General features: G+C 44.1%; 1 protein-coding gene across 1 annotated transcript; it reads left to right on the plus strand.

Moving 5' to 3' along the window:
• Positions 1–16,697: 16,697 nt before the first annotated feature.
• On the plus strand, positions 16,698–22,015 carry LOC115464587 (dynein heavy chain 5, axonemal-like). The gene is made up of 2 exons (XM_030194953.1): positions 16,698–17,196; positions 21,770–22,015. Exons 1-2 carry the CDS (start codon positions 17,034–17,036, stop codon positions 21,976–21,978), a joined length of 372 nt encoding a protein of 123 aa, XP_030050813.1. The 5' UTR covers positions 16,698–17,033; the 3' UTR covers positions 21,979–22,015.
• The last annotated feature ends 4,849 nt before the right edge of the window (positions 22,016–26,864 follow it).

Below are 26,864 nucleotides of genomic sequence, written 5' to 3' on the forward strand. Positions count from 1 at the left end.
TCTAGTCCTGTAATTGTTGTCGTAAATTTGCCAGGTCTGGGCCATAGCCACATGAATTGTTTTCCAATGCTGAGACTCTCACTTCAGCGTCATTGGCACGGGTCTTTAGACCGTCTAATATGGTTTGAAAGCCTTCTAATTTTCGGTCCAGTTCAGCCCATTTGGGCGCCCACGCCTTCGCTATGGTCGCTGTTAATTGCTCCAGCCGCATGTCCGAGAAGGCCATTGGCGCCGCAAGTATGTCGTCGGCCATCTTGGATTCGCCACTGGTAGCTTTGTTTTTTTCTTTTTTGACGGGCTTCTGCGCCATCCCGGCTGGCAAACTCCTTAAATATCTGTCCATGGACGTTATCCGCACCAGGCTGGTAAGTTATTATTTATTATTATTATTATTTATTGTATTTGTACCCCACATTATCCCACCTTTTTGCAGGCTCAATGTGGCTTACAGAGTGGTGTTATGAATCAGTCATTACATGTTCTTATACATTACATGATCTTATATACTGTCACTAACAAGCTGAGGTATGAGGTGATTTAGGTGGAGTTGTGTAAGTTAGTGTCATATGGGAGGTGTTTTTGATGTATTTGTGTATGGAATGATTTAGATCCTGAAGGGTTTTGTTTGTAAGCTTTATTGAAGAGATGTGTCTTCAAGGATTTGCGAAAGCTGGGTAGGTTGTCCATGGATTTCAGGGCCATAGGTAGTGCGTTCCATAACTGTGTGCTTTTGTACGCAAAGGTAGTAGCATAGGCCTGTTTGTATTTCATTCCTTTGCAGCTGGGGAAGTTCAGATTAAGGAATTTGCGGGCCGATCTTTTGGCGTTTCTGGGCGGTAGGTCCACTAGGTTTAGCATATATAGAGGTGCCTCTGCATGAATGATTTTGTGTACAGTTGTGCAGATCTTGAACTCGATTCGTTCCTTGAGCGGGAGCCAGTGTAGTTTCTCTCTTAGGGGCTTTGCACTTTCATATTTAGGTTTTCCAAAGATAAGTCTGGCTGCGGTATTCTGAGCTGTTTGGAGTTTTTTGATGGTCTGTTCTTGGCAGCTTGCGTATAGAGCGTTACAATAATCCAGATGACTTAACACTAAAGACTGTACTAGGGTGCGGAAGATGTTTCTTGGAAAAATGGTTTTATTCTTTTGAGTTTCCACATCGAGTTGAACATTTTTTTCGTTGTATTCTTCAAATGGGTGTCTAGTGTAAGGTTTTGATCAATGGTGACTCCGAGAATTTTCAGATTTTCTGAGATTGGAAGTGTGCAGTAAGGTGTAGTTATGGTAGGATAGTTATTCATGTTATATTGGGAAGTGAGAACTAGACATTGAGTTTTTTCTGCGTTCAGTTTTAACCGGAAAGAGTCCGCCCAGGAGTGCATGATTTGGAAGCTCTGGTTGATCTCGTTAGTTATTTCCTTTAGATCACATTTGAACGAGATATATATTGTGACGTCATCAGCATATATATAGGGGTTCAGGTTTTGCTTGGCTAGGAGTTTGGCTAATGGTGTCATCATTAGGTTGAAAATGGTTGGTGAAAGTGGGGATCCTTGAGGAACTCCACATTCCGGGGTCCAAGGTGGTGATCTATCAATGTTCGTTGTTACTTGGTAGGATCTGGTAGTGAGGAATCCTTCGAGCCATTTGAGGACTCGGCCTCCTATTCCGAAGTATTCTAGTAAGTGTAGTACTATTTCATGATCCACCATGTCGAACGCACTAGACATGTCGAATTGTAGGATGAGTATGTTCTTGCCGGTTGCAATTGTTGTTTTGAATGAGTTCATTGCAGACACTAATACAGTTTCAGTGCTATGGTCTGAGCGGAATCCCGATTGAGATTCGTGTAAAATTGAGTGTTTGGTTAGGTATTCCGTAAGTTGTTTCGTCACTATACCTTCCATTACTTTTGTTGTTAGTGGGATAGAAGCGACTGGTCGGTAGTTGGTTAGGTCCATTGCGTTTTTTTTTTTGTATCTTTTGGCAGTGGGGTGAGTAGGATATTTCCATTTTCAGTGGGGAAGAGGCCATTTAGGAGTCTATACTTTACTTGGTTCATGAGGTCTTTTTTGAATTGTTTGGGCGCGGCTCTTATTAGGTTGATAGAGCAAATGTCGAGTTTGCATTGAGATTTGGCATATTTTCTGAGCCAGTGTGTGAGTTCATCTACTGAGATCAAGTCAAAATTGGTCCATGATCGATCGGCTGGGTATTCCCCGGGTGTTGGGACTAGGCATTCGAGGATTCTTGTAAATTCAGTGGTGTTACTTGGCATCATTCGTCGGCGCTTTATGATTTTCTCATTGAAATAGTTGGCTAGGTTGGTTGCTGATGGGGTGTCTGCGCTATTCGTGGTGACCCTTGTGGTGTTTATGAGATTGTTTACGAGTGAAAAGAGTTTGTGTGTGTCCTTGTAATTTGGTCCTATTATAGTTTTGTAATATGCTCTTTTAGTATTTCTAATGCTGTATTTGTATTTTCTTTGTAGTTGTTTCCACTCTTTGAGTGTGTGTTCGTCTTTTTTTTTTGCTCCATGCTCTTTCTAATCTTCTGACCTGTGTTTTTAGTTCTTTCAGTTCTTCGTTAAACCATGGGATCGATCTTTTCCTATGTGAAGTTCTCGTTTGGATCGGAGCTATCTTATCTAGAACTGTTCTGCATCTGTTGTCCTATTCTTGTAGGAATTGAGGTGATTCCGTGGTTGTTGTCCATTCGTCGGTATATATTTGTTGCCAGAATGTTAGAGGGTCTATTTTGCCTCTTGTGGTATAGGTTCTTTTTTCTTGTTTTTGTTTCGTCTCTTTTTTTTTCCAGAGGAGGGAAGTGTTTGCCTTGTAGTGGTCTGACCATGGTGTAACTGTCCATTATGAGGTTCGCTTCTGATGAGAATTTGTGAGTGATCATGTCTAGCGTGTGTCCTTTCTTGTGGGTGGGTTGCATATTAGGCCAGTGGATCTCCCATAATTGGAGGAATTCCTTGCATTCGCATACATTATTTGTAGTAGTGTCTTCGAGATGGAGGTTGATGTCTCCTGCTATGAGGATATTCTGAGAAGACAGGCAGGTGTTTGATATGAAGTCCGTGAAGTGTGTTTGGGCATCCTGCCAGTTTGCCGGGGGTCTGTAGAATAGGATTATGTTTAGTTGATCGTGCAGATTGGGGTGGGTGATTCTGACAGAGGCTATTTCGAGTTGGGGAAGGATCGATTCAGCTGTTGTTGTGATTACGAATTGGGATTTGTAAATTATAGCTAGGCCTCCGCCTCTCTTTCCTTCTCTTGTCCAGTGGGTAATTTTGTAGCCTGGTGGACAGAGCTCTAGGATTATTGGGTCTTTTGAGTCATGGATCCAGGTTTCCTTGATGAGGAGGAAGTCAAGATGATCTGCCATTATCCAGTCGGTTATTGTTGTGGTTTTTTTGATTATTGATCTGGCATTAGTATAGCCTATTTGTATTAATTGGTGTTGTTCCCTTATATTCAGGGTTGTGGTGATTTTTATCAGTTGTCTGTTGTCTTGGTGTATGGATTTGGTGTCTTCTTTGTTTGGTATCCTTTGTTGGTGTCTATGGATAGTAGGTTTGTCGTCATCTTTGTTGTTTTTTGGGGTTGACATGATGTGTGCGTGTGTGATTTATAGGTTATGGGATTGTTGTTATCTGTATCGTGGGTTGTATGTGGGTGTAAGAGTCGGATGAAACAGTGGATGGTTAGGAGTATTGTGGTGGGGTTCATATCAGCTTTTGTGTGCTGCTGAGAGTTCTAGAGCGGCAATATGTAGAGTGTACTGTGCAGTGTGTGTGGTGTATCCGCGGTGCGGTATCTACATCTAGGTCCCTGTATTCAGCGCATTTACGGTATAGCACTTTGCTTTAGTTCAGAATGAGTGGTGCTTTCAGGGTAAAGCGATGTCTTGTTCGATTAAAAAAAAAATAAAAAGGTAGCTCTTAGCAGCAAAGCTCATTTGCGTTGAGTGAACACTATATACTACTACTACTACTACTACTTAACATTTCTAGAGCGCTACTAGGGTTATGCAGCGCTGTACAATTTAACAAAGAGAGACAGTCCCTGCTCAAAGAGCTTACAATCTAATAGACAAGTGAACGGTCAGTCCGATAGGGGCAGTCTGGATTCACTGAACGGTAAGGGTTAGGTGCCGAACGCAGCATTGAAGAGGTGGGCTTTAAGCAAAGACTTGAAGACGGGCAGGTGTGTAACACTATATATAAACATTAAATGTGTTGAAGTTCTTATCAGGACAACGTATTTGCAATTTAAATCCTTACTGCAATTAAGTCATTACTGCAATTAGATCGTTACTGTAAGCTGTGTGTGCAGCTAATTTTCTTTAGGTTACATCAAGCAGAGCAGCTCATTTACTAACATTCATAGCAAGTCAAAGTTAGGCAATCACAAATGCATCATTATTGTGAGCAGTTCGTGCAGCTATTTTCCCTTTGCCATGCAGTTATAATGAAGCAGCCTGTTTATCTAAAGTTCAAGGCAAAGCAGAGCAAAGCAAAGCAAAGCAAGACAAAGCATTTATGTTTAGGTCGTTGTTGTAGGCTGTGCATGCGATTAGATCAGAGCAAAGTAACTACATCCAGTTCTTGGGGTGTATTGAGGCTTGCTCGGCTTGTATGATTCCCTTGCTCTGTGGCGTTCGTCTCCGGCTATGGGTTCCCAGTGTGTTTTCTCGGTCGCTGCGCTTTCCACCTTTTGTTCCCGTCTGCGCTGCCACCGCCGATTCTCACCTCTTAGGGCTATTCGGGGAGTCCCCCGTATTCGTTTACGTATTTGCCCTGCTTGGGGCTGGAACTGGTTTGGAGCCTCGTCACTCCCCGATCGAGCGGCACCGTTCCACCGGGCGTCAGCTACAGTGTCAATCCGGTCTCGGCGAGAGTTCAGCTTTTACCTCCGTCCCGAGCAGTGATCCTTCTCTCGCTCGGTTGGGGCGAGATCGTCAGACACCGGGCGTCGGCTGGGAGCCTGGACAGGGTTGATCCTGGAATTGTACCAAGGTGGCGGCCTCGTGGGAGGGCTCGACTCGCTCACCGTTCTTGTGGTTTCCCGGTGAGTTTCCACCTCTACCTCCGATTTCGTCTTTCTCCTTCGGGGGTCTCCGCTGCAGAGGAGATATTCCGCCTCCTTGTTCTCAGCGGGGCCTCCCGGATCGCGATTTCTAAGCGACCCTGGAGATCGTGCCGAATTGGCGGCCTTGTGGGAGGGCCCGACTCACTCGCCGTGTTTGTGGAATCCCGGTGAGTTTCTACCTCTACCTCCACTTTCGGATTCCTCCTTCTGTGGTCCCCGCTCCCGAGGAGATATTCCACCTCCTTATCCTCAGCGGGGTCTACCGGGTCGCTTTCTCTGGTTGATCCCGGCGATCCTCGGCGGAGCTCCTTGGCTAGGCGTCCGATCAGGTCGCCATCTTGCTATTTTTCTTGTTTTGTGATCTACTTATATCGAGCAATCAGGCGGGAAGCCCCGGAGCTCCTGCAAACTGCTGCTGCCTAGCTCATGGCACCACTGGAACGCACCTACTTTTATATGATCTGAATGTACGTTTTTCTGGGGTCATGGTTTAGGCAGAGCTGTGATGTGTTCTTTATCATACTTTATAAAATACATGAGTATATCATAGAATGTAATTTTATATGTGTATATACAGTACCAGCATATACACATAAAAAGGGCAATTCTAGAAGCCTGTTATATAAAGGAATGTAGGCACCTATGTTTCTTTATGGAATACTAGCATATGTGCTTTACATTTAGATGTGAGCCCTTATGCCAGCCATAGAGCCAGTGTGTCAGAGCCTAGGTACTGCAGACAGCTGCGTAACTTTCAGTATTCTATGCATAAGTTTGATTCCTAACCAAGTGTACAGACCCTTTGCAAATACATGCTATATAAATTAAGAGGATATTTGCAGAATGGCACTTAGGTGAAGTTTTGGCATTTGCTTATATATTCACATACAGATACATAAATACCATTATTCTAATGCGTAAATGTTAGCATCTGTATTATACTGCAGAATTGCTCCAAAAATACAACTTATAAAATTACCCCTTTGAAAATCTACATGTGATGATAAGAAATTGTGTACATTTTTATCACTCTGGTGTAAGCATCTTCAGGGTTGGAATTTGGGGGGGAATGCAGGCAGTCATGATTTACATACAGTGTTTATAAAATATGCACCTGGATTCATTTTATCTTCAACTGCTGCAGAATTTGTGCTGGGATTTCATAAACACTTATAGGCATCTTTTAGAAGAGAATTCACTAGTCGTAGCCCTAGGAATAAACGACGATTCTGGGAGGTTTGGGAACCATATGTGCAGGCCCTGTCTAGCAGAACTCGAAGTTTATTGATGAATACTCTCACGCTGTAGCCTGGGGGTATGGGGAGGGGGTGAAGTGCTCAAAGTTGGAAAGATCTGTGTTAGGTGGTTAAATTCGTATTGGTGAGGTTAGCCTCACATTGAAGTGCTGATGTATACATGCTAACATTACATGGGTGATATTTTCAATGGACAAAGAGGAAAGGAACTGATAATAATCGGGGAGGAGGAGGGGGAAATTTACAAAGGTATTGACGTTTATGGAACTGTTAAAAGATTGTTACTGTTTTATGATGACACTGTATATGTGCTCTGTATTGGCTGTATTGTTATCGTCGTCAATAAAATAGATTTAAATAGAAGAGAATTCAATAAGAAGCCATTTAGATTTAGGTGGTAAGAACACTGGTATTCTAGTCATTTACATGTGTATATGAACACGTGTACACGCAAATGAACATTTCAAGCGATCACTCATACTTTGGAAGCGGTCATTCACATGCATGGAGTTTGGTCAGAGCATAGGCAGAGCAGACATTTATGCACATAGATTACAAAATACTATAATCTATACATATTGTATTTATTTATGCAGTGGGTCATACAGATAATATTACAAACCATTACAACTTCTAATCACCATATCTTCCAATTCACAGTTTCTCTTATACATCACAAAATTCTGAAGAACATTACTATGGGCAGATGTCAAAGAGACCTTTAATATGATAAAGTATCATTGCTGTACCCTGCAGCTTCTCTTGGCTGTTCCAGGCAGACATCCACTTTTCAACCAGCACTGCAAAGGTTTCTAGCAGCATAAAAGTGGAGTGGAGGAGTGGCCTAGTGGTTAGGGTGGTGGACTTTGGTCCTGGGGAACTGAGGAACTGAGTTTGATTCCCACTTCAGGCACAGGCAGCTCCTTGTGACTCTGGGCAAGTCACTTAACCCTCCATTGCCCCATGTAAGCCGCATTGAGCCTGCCATGAGTGGGAAAGCGCGGGGTACAAATGTAGCAAAAATAAAATAGGTACTATTGGAGATTCTATATGGAATGTTGCTACTATTGGAGATTCTACATGGAATGTTGCTATTCCACTAGCAACATTCCATGTAGAAGGCTGCGCAGGCTTCTGTTTCTGTGAGTCTGACGTCTCCTTCTCTGCTCATATCCAGCAGATCGCCAAGACCTGTCGTTTCTTTCTTTACAACATCCGTAAAATCCGCCCCTTTCTTTCTGAGCACTCTACCAAAACCCTCATCCACACCCTTGTCACCTCTCTTTTAGACTACTGCAATCTGCTTCTTGCTGGCCTCCCACTTAGTCACCTCTCCCCTCGCCAATCGGTTCAAAACTCTGCTGCCCGTCTCGTCTTCCTCCAGGGTCGCTTTACTCATACTACCCCTCTCCTCAAGTTGCTTCACTGGCTCCCTATCCGTTTTCGCATCCTGTTCAAACTTCTTCTACTAACCTATAAATGTACTCACTCTGCTGCTCCGCAGTATCTCTCCACACTCGTCTTTCCCTACACCCCTTCCCGTGCACTCCGCTCCATGGATAAATCCTTCTTATCTGTTCCCTTCTCCACTACTGCCAACTCCAGACTTCGCGCCTTCTGTCTCGCTGCACCCTACGCCTGGAATAAACTTCCTGAGCCCCTACGTCTTGCCCCATCCTTGGCCACCTTTAAATCTAGACTGAAAGCCCACCTCTTTTTTTTTTTTTTTATAATCATGTTTATTAAAGATCAATAACCTGTACATATACCAATATAGAAAATTGTAACATGTCATCATAGTAAATTGCCGTTCTCTTCATGTACAGAGGTCATCAACTTGAGTCAACAAATTTTAACATAATTCTCCCTTACTAACACCCCTTCCCTCCCTCCCTCCCTCCCTCCCTCCCTCCCTCCACTGTAATTCCCCCCTCCCCACCCCCCACCCTTTATTATCATGCATAAACAAGACACCACTAAAAATTCAACAATTTGCTCCTGGCAGCCGGGGTCAGGGTATTTAAGAGTGGGCTCCAGGTATTCTGGAAGGTCCGTCCAGTTTTGGATTTAAAGTCTATCACTCCCATTCTTTCAGTTCGCATGAGCGTCATCATACGAATCCGCCACTGAGCATAAGATGGATAGTGATGTGATATCCACTCCGATAAAATCACTTGCTTAGTTACTATGATTGTCTTTTGTACAAATGCTGTAAATCCAGAAGGTATGGGGTGGACAAATATTGGATGGCCTAACAACAATCCCGAATTATATTTCCACCTGGTCTGCCAAATGTCAGAGACGTATTGTATTATCTATTTCCAGTATCGTACTATTCCTCTACATTTCCAAAGCATGTGTCCCAGGGTGGCCCCAGGTTCTCTACACTTGGGGCATTCTCCCCATGACGAGAGTCCTATGTGAAAGGCTCTTCTCGGTGAGATATATAGCCGAAGCGCCACTTTATACTGCATCTCCCAATGTGAAATCATAACTGATTGTTTCCTCAAAGTTAATACGTGTGCTGTAAACTGAGGCAATGTAAGATCTATCGATATGTCTTGCTTCCATTGGGACAGTAATTTAACATAGTCCAACTCCTGAGCAGTATCTCTGATGTGTCTGTGGTGAAATTTAAGCGGCACCCGTTGTTGCGCCGTTAAAGAATACGCCAAGGCCAATTCTTCTTGGACGTCTTCAGCCAAATCTTCCCAAGATAAGGATTGTATATAATGCCTGAGCTGACAGTAATGGAATTCATCTGAGGGGGATAGTCCATACTCTCCTTGGAGTTCCCGGAAAGGCTTTATCCGTCCCTCGAGAGTGACTGCTTGTAGTAAATACACCATTCCTTTTCGCCTCCAACGTTGGAATGCTGGGTATAAAGTCCCGGGAGGGAAAGCTGGATTCCCACAGATTGATAGGAATGGAGTAGTTTTTGCAGAAAAGTTATGCAATTTACAAATCCATTTCCATACAGCTTTCGCCGAGCCCATTATTCCTGTTCTTTTTAATATGTATGGTATAGGGGGCCCAGCTGCGTGTAGATAGCTGCTAAAATGTATTTCCGGGTACAAGCACAATTCTATTGATGTATCAGTGTAATCCTGAGTTCCCCGGAACCAATCATTGATATGGCGCATTCCACTAGCCACTGTCATGTGTTTTATATTTAACAAGCCCAAGCCGCCATACTCCACTGGGACACATAATGTAGAATAAGGAAGACGAGGCCTTTTTTTCTTCCACAAGAAATTTTGCACCATTTTAATCAGTTTCCGCTCATCCTTCCTCTTTAAATACAATGGGAGAGATTGAAAGGTGTATAACCACCTGGGGGCTATGACCATATTGTATAGGGCAATTCTACCCAGGAGAGAAAGTGGGAGGGGCCCCCAGGACTCCAGTTGCTTGTTACTGTCTTGCAGCAACTGCTGCACATTATGTTCATAGAGCTTTGACAGGTCCATAGTAATATGTACTCCCAAGTATTTTAAGAAAGTTTGTGTCCATTGGAAAGGAAAGTTTCCTGACCATGTTGTCTGCACCTCCGGGGTCACTGGAAGAGCCATGGATTTGTGCAAATTTAATCTAAAGCCAGAGTACTTCCCATATCGCACAATTATCTTTAGCAGAATCTTTAGAGTTTTAGAGGGCTCTCTCAAAATTACTAATAAATCGTCTGCATAAGCTAAGATTCTAACATCCTGTCCTGCTAGACTAACCCCCTGGAGATCTGGAGCCAAGGAGACCCTTCGCAACAGGGGTTCCAGAGACAACAAAAATAATAGGGGAGACAAGGGGCATCCCTGCCTTGTACCACGATGTATCTGAAACTCCGGTTCTCTGGCACCATTTATTAGCACAGCTGCCCTGGGTTGATCATATAGTGTTTGGGCCGCCCGACTAAACCACCCCTCTATGCCCATGGCCGCCAAAGTCTGAAACATAAACACCCACCCAACCTGATCAAAAGCCTTTTCAGCATCCAAGCTCAGTATCAGGGTGGGTGCCCCAGTCTGTTGGCTAGCAGCCATGGCCATCAAGGTCTTTCTAATATTGTGGCCCGATTGGCGACCTTTCACAAACCCAACCTGCTCTGAACCTATTAGTGATGGGAGGCATTCCGCTAACCGTTCAGCCATTATCTTTGCCAGGATCTTCGTGTCAACATTTAGTAATGATATCGGCCGATAAGATTCTACCTTATCTAAAGGTTTTCCGGGCTTTGGAATTAAGGTTATGAGCGCTGAATTGGCATAACTCGGGAATTCCCTCTTTTCTACCATCTCCCGGTAATATTCCAGCAAAGAGGCCAGGGCCTCCCTGTCAACAATTTATAGTATTCCCCAGAAAATCCATCTGGTCCAGGAGCAGACCACAACTTCAACGTTTTAATCACTTGCTGTAACTCTGTCATTGTTAAGGGTTTGTTCAAATTCTCCAACTGTGCCTCTGTTACCCTTGGTAGCCCCACCTGGGATAGATATTCTCGTATTTCCGATTCGGGGGGAGGTGAGTTCTTTTGATATAGTGTTGAAAAATATTTTGTGAATGCCTGCCCAATCGTTTGACTATCAGTTAGTAAATTCCTGTTAACATCTGTCAGTGTGGTAACCGTCCTTGGGGCTCCCGTAATTTTAATCAGGCGCCCCAACATTCTACCTGCCCGGTTACCATGCCTCTGTAGTTTATATTTATAAAAGAGAGCTGATTTCATTTCTTTTTCGTGTAGGAGACTGTTCAACGCCACCTGAGCAACTTTTAGGTTTTCTAGAGTTACTGCCGTCGGGTGGTGCAGATGAATTCTTTTTGCTTTTTGCAATTGGCGTTCTAAACTCAGGATGGCTGCTGTTCTCTTTTTATTTTTAATGCTACAATAAGCTATAATAGCCCCCCTTATAACTGCTTTAGAGGCGGTCCAAAACAATTCAGGCTGGTAAGTAGCATGCCAGTTATTGTATGTTATGTATTGTTCCCAGCTTTTCCGTACGTGTACCCGCAAGTGCGGATCTTGGTATAGGTGTGCTGGGAATCTCCACCCCCTGCTTCCCCTAGCCTCCGTGTTAATATTAAGATCCATCCACACCAACGCGTGGTCCTCTGGGCCTATAGATGTTTTTTCTACAAGGTGAAATAAAGAGCGGGTCAGCAAAATATAGTCTATCCGAGCAAATGTACCATGGGCTCTCGACCTGTGCGTGTAATCTTTCTCTCCTGGGTGATGTATTCTCCAAGGGTCTACCAGGTCAAGGGTTTTGTTAAATGACTGAAACTCTCTAGCCCGTGTTCCCCTATATTGTGACTCTTTTATGTTTGAGCAATCTTGCCGGGGGTCAATCACCGCATTAAAATCTCCCACTACAATCATATTACCGTTTCTATTTTGCAAGCATTTCCCCGCTAATTTTGGGAGGAAAGATGCATCATGGTTATTAGGTCCATAAAGAACAAAAAGTAGCAGTTCCCTGCCCGGTAGCCATATATTTAACAATATGTAATCTCCTTTGGCTCCCCTATCTAGCACAGTTGCCTTATATGGGAGTCCTTTCCTGAACAACACCGCCACCCCTCCTTTGCGGCTCTGGGATGATGCCGCAAATACCTCACCAACCCAATACTTTTGCAGTTTAGAATGTTCTAGGTCAGTAAGGCGTGTTTCTTGTAGGCAAGCAATATCGGCTTTATGCCTCTTTAATGCTGAGAGAATCTTAGATCTCTTAATTGGGGAACTAATACCCCCAACATTCCAAGATATTATCCTAGTGGACATCTCTCAGGGCTTCTGTTTTCAGTGACCAAAGTCTCCTCATTCCCAATTTACTATGAGTGCCCCCCAGCTCCAAGATCTCGCTCCCAGAACTTACCACTAGTAATCCCTTTAGTTCAAACAAATCCCCCAATCTGCCCAGCCTAAGTATGTTCCTACCCTACTGGTGTCCTGCTATTCCTTTCATATTTTTACCCCCTGTATCCCAACCTCCCTTAATCCCCTTCTTCACATCCAGCCCTATAGCCATGCTCCTAGGTCCAAGCCTAGAACTGGCAAGAGATCACCTGAAGTGCTACGAGCCCTCAACTCCAATAAAACAATAACTTTTAACATTATCTGCTCACCACTACAGTTATAGATTTATATTCTTATGGTCAGTAAGGTTACCATGAACTCTAGTCTCCTGCCAAGGCATCCTGATCACGGAGACCAACTTTTGCTTCGTCTGGCGTGTTGAATGACCGCCATTGTCCTTGGACTTGTACTTTCAAAGTTGCTGGGTATTGGAGAACAAAGCGGATTTGTTTTTGAGCTAACGTGGAACACAGAGAATGAAATTTACGTCTCCGCTCCTGAACTCCAATTGAATAGTCCTGGAACATCAGGATTTGTCGTCCTTCATGCTTTAACTCTCCCCTGCGGAACTTAAATCCTTGCAGTACTTCCATTTTGTGCCGATAGTTTAAGCTTTGCTATAATCACTCGTGGTCTTCCCTGGGGTTCCCTGTTGCGGCCCACCCTATGCGCTCTTTCAATGATCAGGGGCCCAAAGGAGTCTGATAACGCCAGTTCTTTAGCTAGCCATCCGGTAAGCCACTCCACCAAATTTTTATCTGGTATGTTTTCCGATAGACCCACAATCCGCACGTTGTTCCTGCGGGAACGGTTTTCAAGATCTTCTAATTTGTCCGCATGTTCTTGGAGTTGTTGTTTGATATCACGTAAATCTACGCCATAGCCGCGGGAATCATCTTCCAGGGCAGATGCCCTGGTCTCAAGGTCTTCCGTTCGGGTCTCTAAGCCTTCCAATTTTGTGTGAAAAACGTCCAGCTTTTGATCTAGTGCGTCCCATTTGGGTTGCCAAGCCTTTGCCACCGCCATAGTTAGCTGTTCGAGTTGCGATGCTGAAAAAGTCTGGCCTACTGAAAGCGGGTCCTCCGCCATCTTGGTTTCCAGAGTGGGTGCTTTAATCTTGTCTTTTTCTTTTTTCCCCGTTCGCAGCGCCATTCCAGGGGGAGATTGTTTAAGATATTTGTCCATACAGATCTACTTCGCCCGATTTCGGTCTCCGGATTTATGCTCTGCAGTAGTTTATATAGATTTAGGAGCGAGGGCTCGCGAGCTGCAGCAGAACACGTCTGTTCAGCTCATCGCGTGAAAGCCCACCTCTTTAACATTGCTTTTGACTCGTAACCACTTGCCTCCACCTACCCTCCTCTCCTCCTTCCTGTACACATTAATTGATTTGATTTGCTTATTTTATTTTTTGTCTATTAGATTGTAAGCTCTTTGAGCAGGGACTGTCTTTCTTCTATGTTTGTGCAGCGCTGCCTTGTAGCGCTATAGAAATGCTAAATAGTAGTAGTAGTCTTATTTTACTTTTCTATAGCCTTCCTTTAGTAATGTACTCGATTAGTTTGTGTATTTCTTAATCATTGTGATGCAGTAACAATAATGACTTATACACTCTCCAATTAAAGTGCAAATAAAGAGTTTCATTTACCCAATACGAATCTAAAAGAATCTAGTATTTAATTCTGTGAGCAGTCTGTGGTGATCAAGTGAGCAGGCTGCAATACCAAAGCAATACAGGGAGCCAATGAATTTTTTTTCGAAGAGGTGTTGCACTTTCAAATCGTGGTTTGCCAAAAATGAGTCTAGCTGCTGTATTTTGGGCAGTCTGAAGTTTTTTCAGGATATGGTTCTTGCAGCCTAAGAAAATACTGTTACAGTAGTCGGCGTGGGTAAGTACTGTGGGTTGCACCAAGTTCTGGAATGTTTTCAGGGGGAGGTATGGTTTTACACGTTTCAGTATCCACATCATGTTGAACATTTTCTTTGTAGTGGATTTTGCGTGCTACACTAATGGAAATGATTCTGCAACATGTCCGCATCCTATTGTAATGCATTATTGATATAGACTCTAGAGCCTTCAAATGTCCTCCATAAACTATGCTGTTTTGGGTTACCATGTTCCTAGGACAACCTTCCAGCTTCTAACTGTGGTCATAGTTCACATTTCATGAAAATGCTTCTCCATGACAATCCTCCACTACAAAACACCCCTATTCCTTGGGACCTTAATTTGGTGCCAGCTTTATTAATGAAATTGCTTTTCAAGCCATTGAAGTCTTATTTGAAGGTGCTGTTCCTTATTGCAGTAACTTCAGCTAGAAGGATGAGCGAGCTTCAAACGTTGGTGACCAATAACCTTTTCACTCAGTTTCATTAGAACAAAGATTCTTGCTGAAGGTGGTGTGGTCTTTCCACATTAATTAGGAAATATTTCTTTCCACCTTTTTCTAAAATCATGTAAAAATGCATTTGAGAAGAGCCAATCAGGAAGTCTTTGTAGCTGCTCATCTCAATTAATCCCAACATAACTGGCACACCAGTCACAAAAAGAACTCCAGGAGAGGGAGGAGTGGCCTAATGGTTAGTGCAGTGGGATGCAGACCTGGGGAACCGGGTTCGATTCCCACTGCTGCCTAACGGTCAGCAGTGGGTTAAGATCCTGGGGAACCAGGTTCAATTCTCTCTGCAACTCCATGTGACCCTGGGCAAGTCACTTAGCCCTCCATTGCCCCAGGTTCAATATACTTAGATTGTGAGCCCATATGGGACAGTGCAAGTACCTGAATAATTATAAGATGTAAACCGTTCTGATTTGCTATGCAAGAAGTGACGGTATAGAAAATAAATAAACAATAAACAGCTGGTTAGCCTCAGGCATTAAAGTTTGCTACCAACAAAAAGACACTCCTTTCAGTTCTAGTGAAGTCTTATCAGATCAGAGCTACTGCACTTACAATTACTCTGCTAAAGTCTGCACCCCTTGTTACCATCCGCGGAGTAGCGGCATGGTCTTTGCTCTGAACCTTTACTTCATATTACTGCCTGGACCAAGCTTTACAAGTGGAAAGTGCTTTTCTTCAAGTTGTTCTGGCCAATCTGTCCCTTTGAACTAGCAACTCTCAGATTCTGTTGGTGGAAGCTGCTCTTGAATTTACAAAATGTTTGAGCAGCCCTGAGCTTTGGAGTCACCCACTTGTGTGCCTGACTCAATCCTGCTTGTTGACGGAAAAAGCAATGTTGCTCAGCTGTAACGGGTATGTTTCCTAGACAGCAGGATTGATCAGGTACACAGTTCTTCCACGTTCCTGAACGTTACCTAATTCCTTAACTTTGGGATGCACCTGAGAAGCAGAGGAGCCGGTGGTGGGAGACAGGGATAATGCTGGGCAGACTTATACGGTCTGTGCCAGAGCCGGTGGTTGGGAGGCGGGGCTGGTGGTTGGGAGGCGGGGATAGTGCTGGGCAGACTTATATGGTCAGTGCCAGAGCCGGTGGTTGGGAGGCGGGGATAGTGCTGGGCAGACTTATACGGTCTGTGCCAGAGCCGGTGGTTGGGAGGCGGGGATAGTGCTGGGCAGACTTATATGGTCAGTGCCAGAGCCGGTGGTTGGGAGGCGGGGCTGGTGGTTGGGAGGCGGGGATAGTGCTGGGCAGACTTATATGGTCTGTTCCAGAGCCGGTGGTTGGGAGGTGGGGCTGCTGGTTGGGAGGCGGGGAAAGTGCTGGGCAGACATATACGGTCTGTGCCAGAGCCGGTGGTGGGAGGCGGGGATAGTGCTGGGCAGACTTATACGGTCTGTGCCAGAGCCGGTGGTGGGAGGCGGGGCTGGTGGTTGGAAGGCAGGGATAGTGCTGGGCAGACTTATACGGTCTGTGCCAGAGCCGGTGGTTGGGAGGCGGGGATAGTGCTGGGCAGACTTATACGGTCTGTGCCAGAGCCGGTGGTTGGGAGGCGGGGCTGGTGGTTGGGAGGCGGGGATAGTGCTGGGCAGACTTATATGGTCTGTGCCAGAGCTGGTGGTTGGGAGGCGGGGCTGGTGGTTGGGAGGCGGGGATAGTGCTGGGCAGACTTATACGGTCTGTGCCAGAGCCGGTGGTGGGAGGCGGGGCTGGTGGTTGGGAGGCGGGATAGTGCTGGGCAGACTTATACGGTCTGTGCCAGAGCCGGTGGTTGGGAGGCGGGGCTGGTTGGGAGGCGGGGATAGTGCTGGGCAGACTTATATGGTCTGTGCCAGAGCTGGTGGTTGGGAGGCGGGGATAGTGCTGGGCAGACTTATACGGTCTGTGCCAGAGGCGGTGGTGGGAGGCGGGGCTGGTGGTTGGGAGGCGGGGATAGTGCTGGGCAGACTTATACGGTCTGTGCCAGAGCCGGTGGTGGGAAGCGGGGATAGTGCTGGGCAGACTTATACGGTCTGTGCCCTGAAGAGCATAGGTACAAATCAAAGTAGGGTATACACAAAAAAGTAGCACACATGAGCTGTCTTGTTGGGCAAACTGGATGGACCGTGCAGGTCTTTTTCTGCCGTCATCTACTATGTTACTATGCTACTGCATTCAGGAGGGGCTGTGCTGCTGAGGACTCTGAAAAACAGAGCTATAAAGGAGCAGTTCCATCCCTTTGCTATCAGATAATGTCACCCACTTGTGTGCCTGATCAGTCTTGTCCACAGAAAACATCTGCTACAGGTGAGTAGCAATGCTTTACTTGTTTATGCTACGATCTGTCATAGCTCTTGAATCCCTGTCTCTTTATATAAATAGGAAATTACTCGTGCCAATAAAGGGTGGGCTTTAGACAGTGTGGTACTGTGCAACGAGGTCACTAAGTGGATGAAGGATGACATCACCAATTCTCCAGCTGAAGGAGTTTACGTCTATGGGTTGTACCTGGAGGGAGCTGGCTGGGACCGAAGGAACTTGAAGCTCATTGAATCAAAACCCAAAGTTCTGTTTGAAATGATGCCTGTCATAAGGATCTATGCAGAAAATAACAGTAAGTAGCTCTATATATTGAATTCTTAATCTGCACTTTAAAGAAGAATGTGACAAATTCATCATTTGTGGCTATATGATAATTTTATTTATTTATTGCATTTGTACCCCACATTTTCCCACCTGGGTAGGTTCAATGTGGGTTACAGGTTGGTTTAAGTAAAACAGGTTATATAGTAGAATTCAAAAGTGAATTACAGGTTATTTAAAGTTAACAGTTTGCCTGGTAAGGGTCCAGTGGGTAACAGGTTATTTAGGTAAGTAGGGCTATGTAAGGTTCAGGAGTGGATTGTAGGTTAACTAAGGAAAATCATGTTGCGTGATTGAAAGGACAGTGTATTGTCACGTGATTTGTGAGTGTTTAGTGGTGTTGGATCATTTTGTTGCGATGGGACATGTTTGGTTATTTAGGGAAAGATGATCTGTAAAAGTAGGCTTTCAGGTGTTTTCTGAATTGTAAATAGTTGTTCATGGACTTTAGGTAAGTGTTCCAAATTTTGGTGCAGATATAGGTGGTCTGTTGTGCATGTGGTTTTGACATTTGGGGAAGTGGAGGGTAAGATAGGACTTCACGCTAGATTGTATCTAGATTATAAGCTCTTTGAGCAGGGACTGTCTTTTTTGTGTATGGTGTACAGCGCTGCGTATGCCTTGTAGCACTATAGAAATGATAAGTAGTAGTAGTAGTAGTAGTAGCATTGTGCAGTGGTAGGTTTATTAGGTCAATCATATACGCCGGTGAAAGGCCAAATATTATTCTGTAAGTCAGTTTGCAGATCTTGAAGGATATTCGTGCTTTGATGGGTAGCCAATGTAATTTTTGAAAGTGTTTTTTGCCATTAATGAGTCTTGCCACCCTGTTTTGTGCTGTCTGTAATTTTTTGAGGGTTTGTTCCTTGCAGCCTGCATAGAGTGCGTAGCAATAGTCTGCATGGTCAAGGACCATCGGGATCCTTTTACATAGGCACGCTGAAAAATAGCTTGCAGTAGTGTAGGTGCAGGTTTTGGGCACGCGCCAATCCATTTTTTAGCGTGCGTGTAAAAAAGGGCCTCTTTTTCTTTCCCCAAAATTGGACATGCAGCAAAATCAAAATTGCTGTTCGTCCATTTTGGGTCTGAGACCTTACCGCCAGCCATAGATCTAGCGGTAAAGAATTTGGGCGGTAATGACCTACGCGCGTCAGATACCACTTGGCGCACGTCCCCTACACATGACAGAAAATAAAATATATTTTTCAGACGCACATAACAGACACACGCCAAAATTGAATTATCGCAAGGGCTACGCGGTAGCCGGGTGATAACTCCAATTGGGTGCATGTAGGCGCCTACGCGGCTTAGTAAAAGGGGCCCGTAGTCTGTACTAGAGTGTGGAAGATGTTCCGTGGAAAGTAGCTTTTTATTTGTTTGAGTTTCCACGTGGTGTGGATCATCTTCTTTGTGGTGTTTGTTGAGAGATATTTCTATTATTTCTAGGCTCTTTAGTTCTTGTGCTATGGGGAAGTTCGTTCCCATAATGTTTATGGTGGTGAAGTGTTTGTTGTTGTAAGGTGATGAGAGTATCAGACAGTGAGTTTTTCCCTGTTGAGTTTCAGTTTGAAGGCTGCTGCCCAGGATTCCATGAGTTGTAGGCTGTCTGTGATTTTGGTAGCGATTTTGGATGGGTCATTCTTAAAGGAAATATATATTGCAACATCATTGGCGTACATGTGGGGGTTGAATCCTTGATTTGCGAATGCTAGGTGAGAGTGGAGATTCTCGGGGGACTCCACATTCCACTTTCCATTGGGGGGGGAGGGGGGGAGATCGTTTTTTTTTTTACTTTAGGATCTGGAGGTCAGGAATCCCCTGAGCCATTCTAGCACTTTTCCCCTGATGCCTATTATGTCCAGTAATCTTTGTAGGATAATGTGGTCAACCATATCAAAGGCACTAGACATGTCAAACTGTAGTAGGAGGATAATATTCTTGTCGATCAGTGGCGTTCCTAGGGGGGGCGGTAGGTGCGGTCCACCCCGGGTGCACGCCGCTGGGGGGGGTGCCGCGCGCGCCTGTCCTCCGTTGTTCCATGCTTCTTCTCTGCCCTGGAACAGGAAGTAACCTGTTCCAGGGCAGAGAAGAAGCATGGAACAACGGAGGACAGGCGCGCGCGGCACCCCCCCAGCGGCGTGCACCCAGGGGGGGTCCTTTGCGGGGGGGGGGGGGGGGGGGCGCTGCACCTGGGGGCGGGGCGCATCGGTGATCCGCCCCGGGTGTCAGCCCCCCTAGGTACGCCACTGTTGCCGATCGAGATTTGCTGTTTGAATTTAGCTAGGAGTGTGGTCAGTACCGTTTCTGTGCTATGATGTGATTTGAACCCTGATTGGGATTCATGTAATATGGAGAATTTATTTAGGAAGTTTGTTAGCTGGTTGGGTGCAATGCCTTCTATTATTTTGGTCCTTAGCGGTATAAATGCTATTGGTCTGTAGTTCGAGGTGTCTTTGATATTTTTCTTGACGTCCTTTGGGATTGGAGTAAGTAGTATTGCCCTTTTCTATTGGGAATTGTCCTTCACTGAGCGTGAAGTTTAGGTGTTTAGTGAATTGGTCAATGTAGCGGGTATGGGGTGTTTTCATTAAGTAGTTGGAGCAGGTGTCTAGTATACAGTATGCGGTGGAAAAGTTTCTTATATTTTGCGCCACTAAGTCATTGGTAAGTTGGGTGAAAGTTGTCCATGATATGTCTACTGGTAGTTCATCTTGGGGATTAATTAGTTCTTCTATTAGAGTTTCTAGGTAGGTGTCATTCTTTGGTACATTAGCGATCTTCTCTTTGAAGTATTTAGCCATTTTGTGTGCTGTTGGGGGCTCCTCATTCACAATTATCAGTGATTTTGTGGTTAGGAGGCTGTCAATCAGCTTGTGAGTTTCTTCGTGTCTTTGTAGTCTAACCCTACTTGTTCTTTGTAAAAGTTCTGTTTTGCATCTCTTAATTGTACTTGTAGTTGTTCCATGCTTTAGTCCACTTGGATTTGGTGAGTTCATTCTTGTTTTTCTCAAAAGCTCGTTTGTGTCTTCTGCATTGTGTTTTGAGTTCTTTGAGGTTTTCGTTGAACCAAGGGGTTGCTTTTCTTTTTTGTATTGTTTTGGTTGATATGGGGGCTAATTCGTCCAGAACGGTAGTGCATCTATTGTCCCATTCTGTTAGAAAATCTATGGAGTCCATTTGTGGGGAACCACTGGTTCTCGTAAATTGAAGATCAGAATTTGGTTGTGTCAGTTTTCCCTCATGATTTGCATGGGGTCCGTGTTTGTGTTGGGTGTGTCCTTCTTTCTTTCCAGTAGATAGTCATGTCTTGACTGAAGTGGTCAGACTAGGGAGTTTCTATCCACCTCGGGTTCTGTATTGTAATTTCCTGGTTTGATGAGAATCTATGTGTTAGTAGGTCAAGTGCATGTCCTTTGGCGTGTGCTGAAGGCACTAGTGGTATTTGGACATCCCAAAGTTTGAGGAACTCAACGCACTCCTTGGTGTTTTCTTTTCTCTGGTCTTCTAGGTGTAGGTTGATATTATTACTGTATTGAGATTAGATATGCAGGTGTTTGAGACAAAATCCATGAAGTTGGATTGGTTTTTTTTCCAGTTTCAAGGTGGTCTGTATAATAGGATGCAGCATAGTTGATTGAGTAAGGTTTTGTCACTTATTTTGATAGAGGTGATTTCCAGCTGTGGTGTTACTGATTCCTCAATGGGTTCCACTAGGAAGAAGGATTTGTAAATTAGTGTTATGCCCCCTCCTTTTTTCCCATTTCTGGTCCAGTGTATGATTTTGTAACCTGGAGGGCAAATGTCTAGGATGTTTTTATTGTTTTACTACAGTAAATGAATAGGCCCCACTGGAAATAAAGGTACCTGAGGTAAATAATTTGCATGTTTGCTTGTTAATGCATAATGCATCTTTGTATATATGGGTATATGAACAGTAGACAGCATGTAGAGCTGTTCTCAAGCACATGCTTATCCACCTTGCTTGTATTAGATCAGCATTGTTATCTCCAGGCCTTTCTATCCCTGTCGTGCTGGGAAAAACTGCCACCAGCTATATTCCCAGATATTCAATGCTGGGCCATGTCCATACACCAGCATTGAATATCTAGCTTTAGGCTGACTGCTAAAGCTTATGCGGTTATGTGCAATATTCAGCCTTTGACCGCACAAGCTGAAATGCTTAAAGATAGGACTGCTATTTATGCAGCCCAAGTTAAGCGGTATCTTATGCATCAAGGGCTGAATATCAGCACTTAACCATATAAGTGGCAACTCTGCCCCGAAACGCCCACGTTAGCCAATTTCTGCACATATTCAGTGGCACTAGCCAGTTAAGTGCCGCTGAATATCCGTGATTAGTCACAAACGGTTTAAGAGGGCAGGAGCCTCTCCTGCCCACTTTAATCATTTTGAATAGCAGCCAGTGTATGTCTTGTACTAAGCAAAAGAAAAATGGAAGATGATTTTTCTCATTAAAAAAAAAAAAAAAAGTAAAAATGTATGGATATTCTTTACTCAGTTTAAATTTTTCTTTCTCTGCATAGGTTCTAAAGATCTACGGATGTACTCTTGTCCAATTTATAAGAAGCCAGTCCGTACAGACCTAAATTATATTGCTGCTGTTGACCTTAAAACTGTCCAGCCGCCAGAGCACTGGATACTGCGTGGCGTTGCACTTCTCATGCTGGAATTTCTATGTATATATGTACTTATACACACACACTTTCTATATTGTTGGCTCAAAAAATTTTAAGGATTGTAAAATAATATTTAAGTAGAGAGGTGTGGTAGCCGTGTTAGTCCACTCTTAAGGTAATCAATAGAAATCAAACAAAATTAAAACATGGAAAAGAAAATAAGATGATGTCTTTTTTATTGGACATAACTTAATACATTTCTTGATTAGCTTTCGAAGGTTGCCCTTCTTCATCAGATCAGAAAGAAGCAAATGTGTTAGCTGACAGTGCATTTAACAGTCTCTCATAGATGGTCCAGCAGGGTGGATAGGAGATGTGTATGGGGACTTCAAAGCATTCCATAGTCTAGCAGGATGTTTGTGGGGAGGGGAGGGGAGGGTGATAAGCAGAGAAATACAACTTTATGGTTTATAATGGGCTAGAAAACCCAGATCCTTGTTAAGTCCTGTCTGTTGGGTGTCAAAATATTCAATCATTCTGACTTCAAAGGTTTTATGTTCCTGTATTGTTTTAAAGTTACCTTTCAGTATTCTCACTATAGAAAACTATTATGTAAAATATTATTTTAAATAATATTTAAAAAACCTCCACAGTATTATTCAACTTTAAAAAAAACATTTTCTTAAGATCTAATTACTAGTCTATTAATTAATAGCAATGTTTTAAAAAAAATCCTGCATTTTTACCTTAAGATGAATACGGGAGTGAACAGGGGAAGTTATTTGTAGGCAGGCAGTGCTCCAGCAGACGTATCAAGGAGAAGGAGCAATGAACCTAGCAGGATATTAGAGAATAGATAAATCATCAGGCAGAGGTCATTTTTAGTTTTCTAAACCACAAAAACTGTTAAAACCAAAAGAAGCTGCTAAGCGCCCACGGATAGCTTTCACTAAATTAATTGGGAATCATGGGCAAGGGGGATTGCGACTCCCAGATCTTCAAATTTATAACACAGCGGCACTAATGCGGTGGATACATGAATTGATCTCGGAGAGGGTTTTTTTTTTGCCCCTCCAGAGTTTTGGGAAAGCTGGTGCAGGCCAATTGACCCCTTCACTGGATTAGAGTCCTGGGCAGTGCAAGGGGCAAAAAAGAGAGTGGATAGCCCCTATGTGATGGCTCTTCAATTGGCTTGGAGATGGTGGAGAGGGCAGGGGGGAGCAAGTGCGGGGGTAGCCCCTTTCTACCACTGGTGGATAACATGGCTTTCCCGGCAGGGATGGGAATGTCAAGTCTTTTGTAGCTGGAGGGATAAAGGTTGTAGATTTATATGTCAGTTCAGGAAAGAAGGAGAGGAAGTTTTCCCAACATTTGACACGGTGAGAAGTGAATTGCAGATCCCTGGCTCTCAGTTCTTCGCTTATTTGCAGGTGCGGGACTATATACTGAGTGCGGAACGCAGGAGCAAGACCATTGTGCGATTTACACAGCTTGCTCACATTTTCATGCAGATGACCCCAGTCTTTAATAGGCTCACAGTTTGGTGCCAGTTAATTCGGGAACGACGGCAGGTGGCCCCACTTAACGTTATTAGCGGAAGCATGGAGTAAGGATGTTGTAGAAGAAGTATCGGTGGAGAGATTAAGTGCAATTTTTCGGGACCTGAGGAGGCTTACCCCAAATGCATCACTGCAAGACACACAGTATAGAATCCTTTCTAGAGTGTACATTTCTAAGGCAAGGGGGAAAGCTCTGGGGATGTGGGAGAGTGATACGTACTTAACTTTTAAGCATGTTATTTTCTGAATAATAGTCAAGATGTTTACACAGTTGAAACAAGTAAACAGAAATCAAGACTGACAGATCAGCGACAGCACTAAAATTGTACAAGGTGGAATGGCCTACTAACTACTAAGCAGTTTTCTCTAATCAACTATGATTAATTAAGACTTGTGGTGATTTTCTATATTTCTAAAAATAGCTCAAAGATTATGCAAAAGATGTAACAAAAGGTTAGGCACTCCAAAGTAAATAAACCTAAAATGTTATTAGGTAACACACTGGCCATATTAGTTCAGCACTTAGACAACCCTGCAGGTAATACAAAAATAGGGAAAGACTAACTTGTATGTAGGTGTGTCAGTACTTTGAATTCCCCAGCATTAGGACTTAAACTGTGCTCTTGAAAACTACAGATGATTGTCTGGCAACTTCAAAAGCCAAGGCAAAAAAGTTAGCAGTCTTCCCTGTAAGAGCAGTGTTGATTTAGGAACAATTTTTACATCTTTCTGATCTCATAACAAATATATTTGATTGATTCTGTGAAACACAATTAAGTTGGGGTCGATTATGAGGGGTAAGGACTGCTGTCAGTGGTGGGCAGGGCAAGAAAAAACAAGGAGCAGCTAATATTGGGACTCATTTTCAAAGCACTTAAGACATAATAAGTTCCATAGATTACTATGGGGCTCATTTTTTAAACAAATAAACTTCCAAAAAGTGTCACAAAGCAGCATTTGAACAAATTGCTATTTTCCAAACAGCAGAGCTTTCAATTTCTTTCAAAATATCAAGTAGGTACTCTCCAACCTAATAAAAGAGGGTAAAGATTTCCATACAGATATTACAGCAAAAGGGAACAATGGGCATTAAAGATCTTCACTCTTTATTCAACCTGAGTGTTCAGGGGCTGAGAATAAAGACTTCTGCAAGTTCACTGCTGTGTGATGGATTTCTCTGCTTGCTTGCTGGTTACATACTTAACCCCTCAGCCCTGATAGGCTGATGACAATCCTTGTCACAATGTATGGATGTTGGTGCAGGACCTGAGTAATTAAGTGCATTGTTGGTGTCTATGTGTTTGTTTTTAGGTGTAGGGGCTAGGTGACTAGGGGCAGTGGGTATGTGTCCACCTCAATGATGCCTCTGCTCCACCATTACCACCCCTTTCATACTAACCACTCTCAATTATGACACCCTCATGCTCCCTCAATCACACTCAAGTAATCAAATAGAAGAAACATAAAAAGCAAAATTCTGAAGCAACACTTGCTCATCATTTAAAGCCAGTGGTGTGCTGGAGCCGGCTCGCAAGAGCCGGTTGTTAAATTTTCTTCCAGCTTGCGAGCCGGTTGTTGAAAACAGCGAGCCGGCTCTGGCTCTCCTCCCTCCTGATCCGGTCCCTCACCGCCTCACCGACCGCTTGTTCTTCGAATTCTTCAGGGCAGGCAGTCTTGCCTGCCCGCTTCCAGCGCTGACTGTCCCCCGCTACAGGTTCGCGCTTTAAAAATGGCCACCGAGACTTCCAGAGGCGGCCTCGCGAGACTTCTGCTGAAGTCTCGGCGGCCATTTTTAAAGCGCGAACCGGCAGCGGGGGACAGTCAGCGCTGGAAGCGGGCAGGCAAGACTGCCTGCCCCGAAGAATTCGAAGAACAAGCGGTTGGTGAGGGACCAGATCGGGAAGGAGGGAGAAGAATTCGCCAAACAACTCGGGAGGGGGTGGCAGGGGGGAAAAGGGAGTCGCTGCTGGGCATGGGTGGATGGAGGGTATCGCTGGGTATGGGTGCATGCAGGGCAGGGGAGAGGAGGGTCACTGCTGGACATGGGTGGATGGAGGACAGGGGAGAGGAGGGTCACTGCTGGACATGGGTGCATGCAGGGCAGGGGAGAGGAGGGGAGAGAGAAGAAATGCTGGACATGGATGGAGGGGAGAGAAGAGTGAGGAAGGAGATGAGATGAAGAAAAAGGAAGAGAGGAGAAAAACTGCACATGGATGAAGAAAATAGGCAGAAGCTGAGGACCAGAAATGAAGAAGAAAGGAGGAAAGGAAAGAAATAAATGGAAAGGAAGCCCTGGAAACGGAGTTAAGAGGACAGATAGCAGCAGAATCGGATACTGGGCCAGCATGATCAGAAAAACAGTTACCAGACAACAAAGGTAGAAAAAAAATCATTTTATTTTCATTATAGTGTTTGGAATATGTTCACTTTGAGAATCAGGTGCTCAACATTAAAAGTTTATATTTATTTACGGCATTTTATCGCACATTAAACATGAATTAGATTTGAACCTGGGATCATTTAATTTTTTTTCCTGGAGGAATGCATTGCCATCCCCCACCCCAGGCTCTCTCCCCGGCCATAGCCAGCTCTGCAATTTGGGGGGGGGGGGGGCTCAGAGGGGGACCAGGGAGAGAGCCTGTTAAACATTTACCAGCACACCACTGTTTAAAGCCAACCTGTCAATTGATCAAAGAGTTATCTGATTTCTGAGGGTCTCAGATAAAGTCCCTCCTCTCCTCTCTGCAGATCTAGCTCTGGAACTTGCAGGACTTCCAGTCCCTGAAGGAAGAAACTTTCTGCTTTTCTTCGGAGTCTTTCCTGCTCTTTGCAGGCAACCCTACAGACCAAAGTATCCCAGAATGCCCAAAGCTCTTCAGCTCAGATCAGACTTCTTAAGGTGGATCTGTTGAGATAACAGGTAGCTACAGAGTTTAGACAAAACAAATCAGATCACCAGTTTAGAAAACAACAGAAAAGAAGGCAAAATTCCTGCAAATTTCAAAATCTCTCTATATAAAACGCACCTCCAACGTTCTAATGAAGCCTCAGAAATTTCTTCCCAACGTTCTAAAGTTGAAGCTGTAAGATCACAGTCTGTCTGCCCCACCCACACACACTTGCACATTCACACTCTCTCACACACAGTCACTCTCAAAGACACTCTCTCAAACATACACACTCCACAGAAAACCTTGCTGGATCAAAGGCACTTCATATTTATTTATTAGGATTTACCACCTTTTTGAAGGAATTCACTCAAGGCGGTGTACAGTAAGAATAGATCAAACATGAGCAGTAGGCAATTACAACAGTAAAAAATATTAATGTACTTTTCCTAAGATAGGCATCAAAAAGCACCTACAAAACATTACAGTTCACTCATACTTCTTGTAACCAGGTACCTCTCTTGTGCAGCCAAGGATAGAACAATCTCCTCCAGC

The sequence above is a fragment of the Microcaecilia unicolor genome, chromosome 1 (assembly GCF_901765095.1).
Source record: "Microcaecilia unicolor chromosome 1, aMicUni1.1, whole genome shotgun sequence".
Taxonomy (NCBI): domain Eukaryota; kingdom Metazoa; phylum Chordata; class Amphibia; order Gymnophiona; family Siphonopidae; genus Microcaecilia; species Microcaecilia unicolor.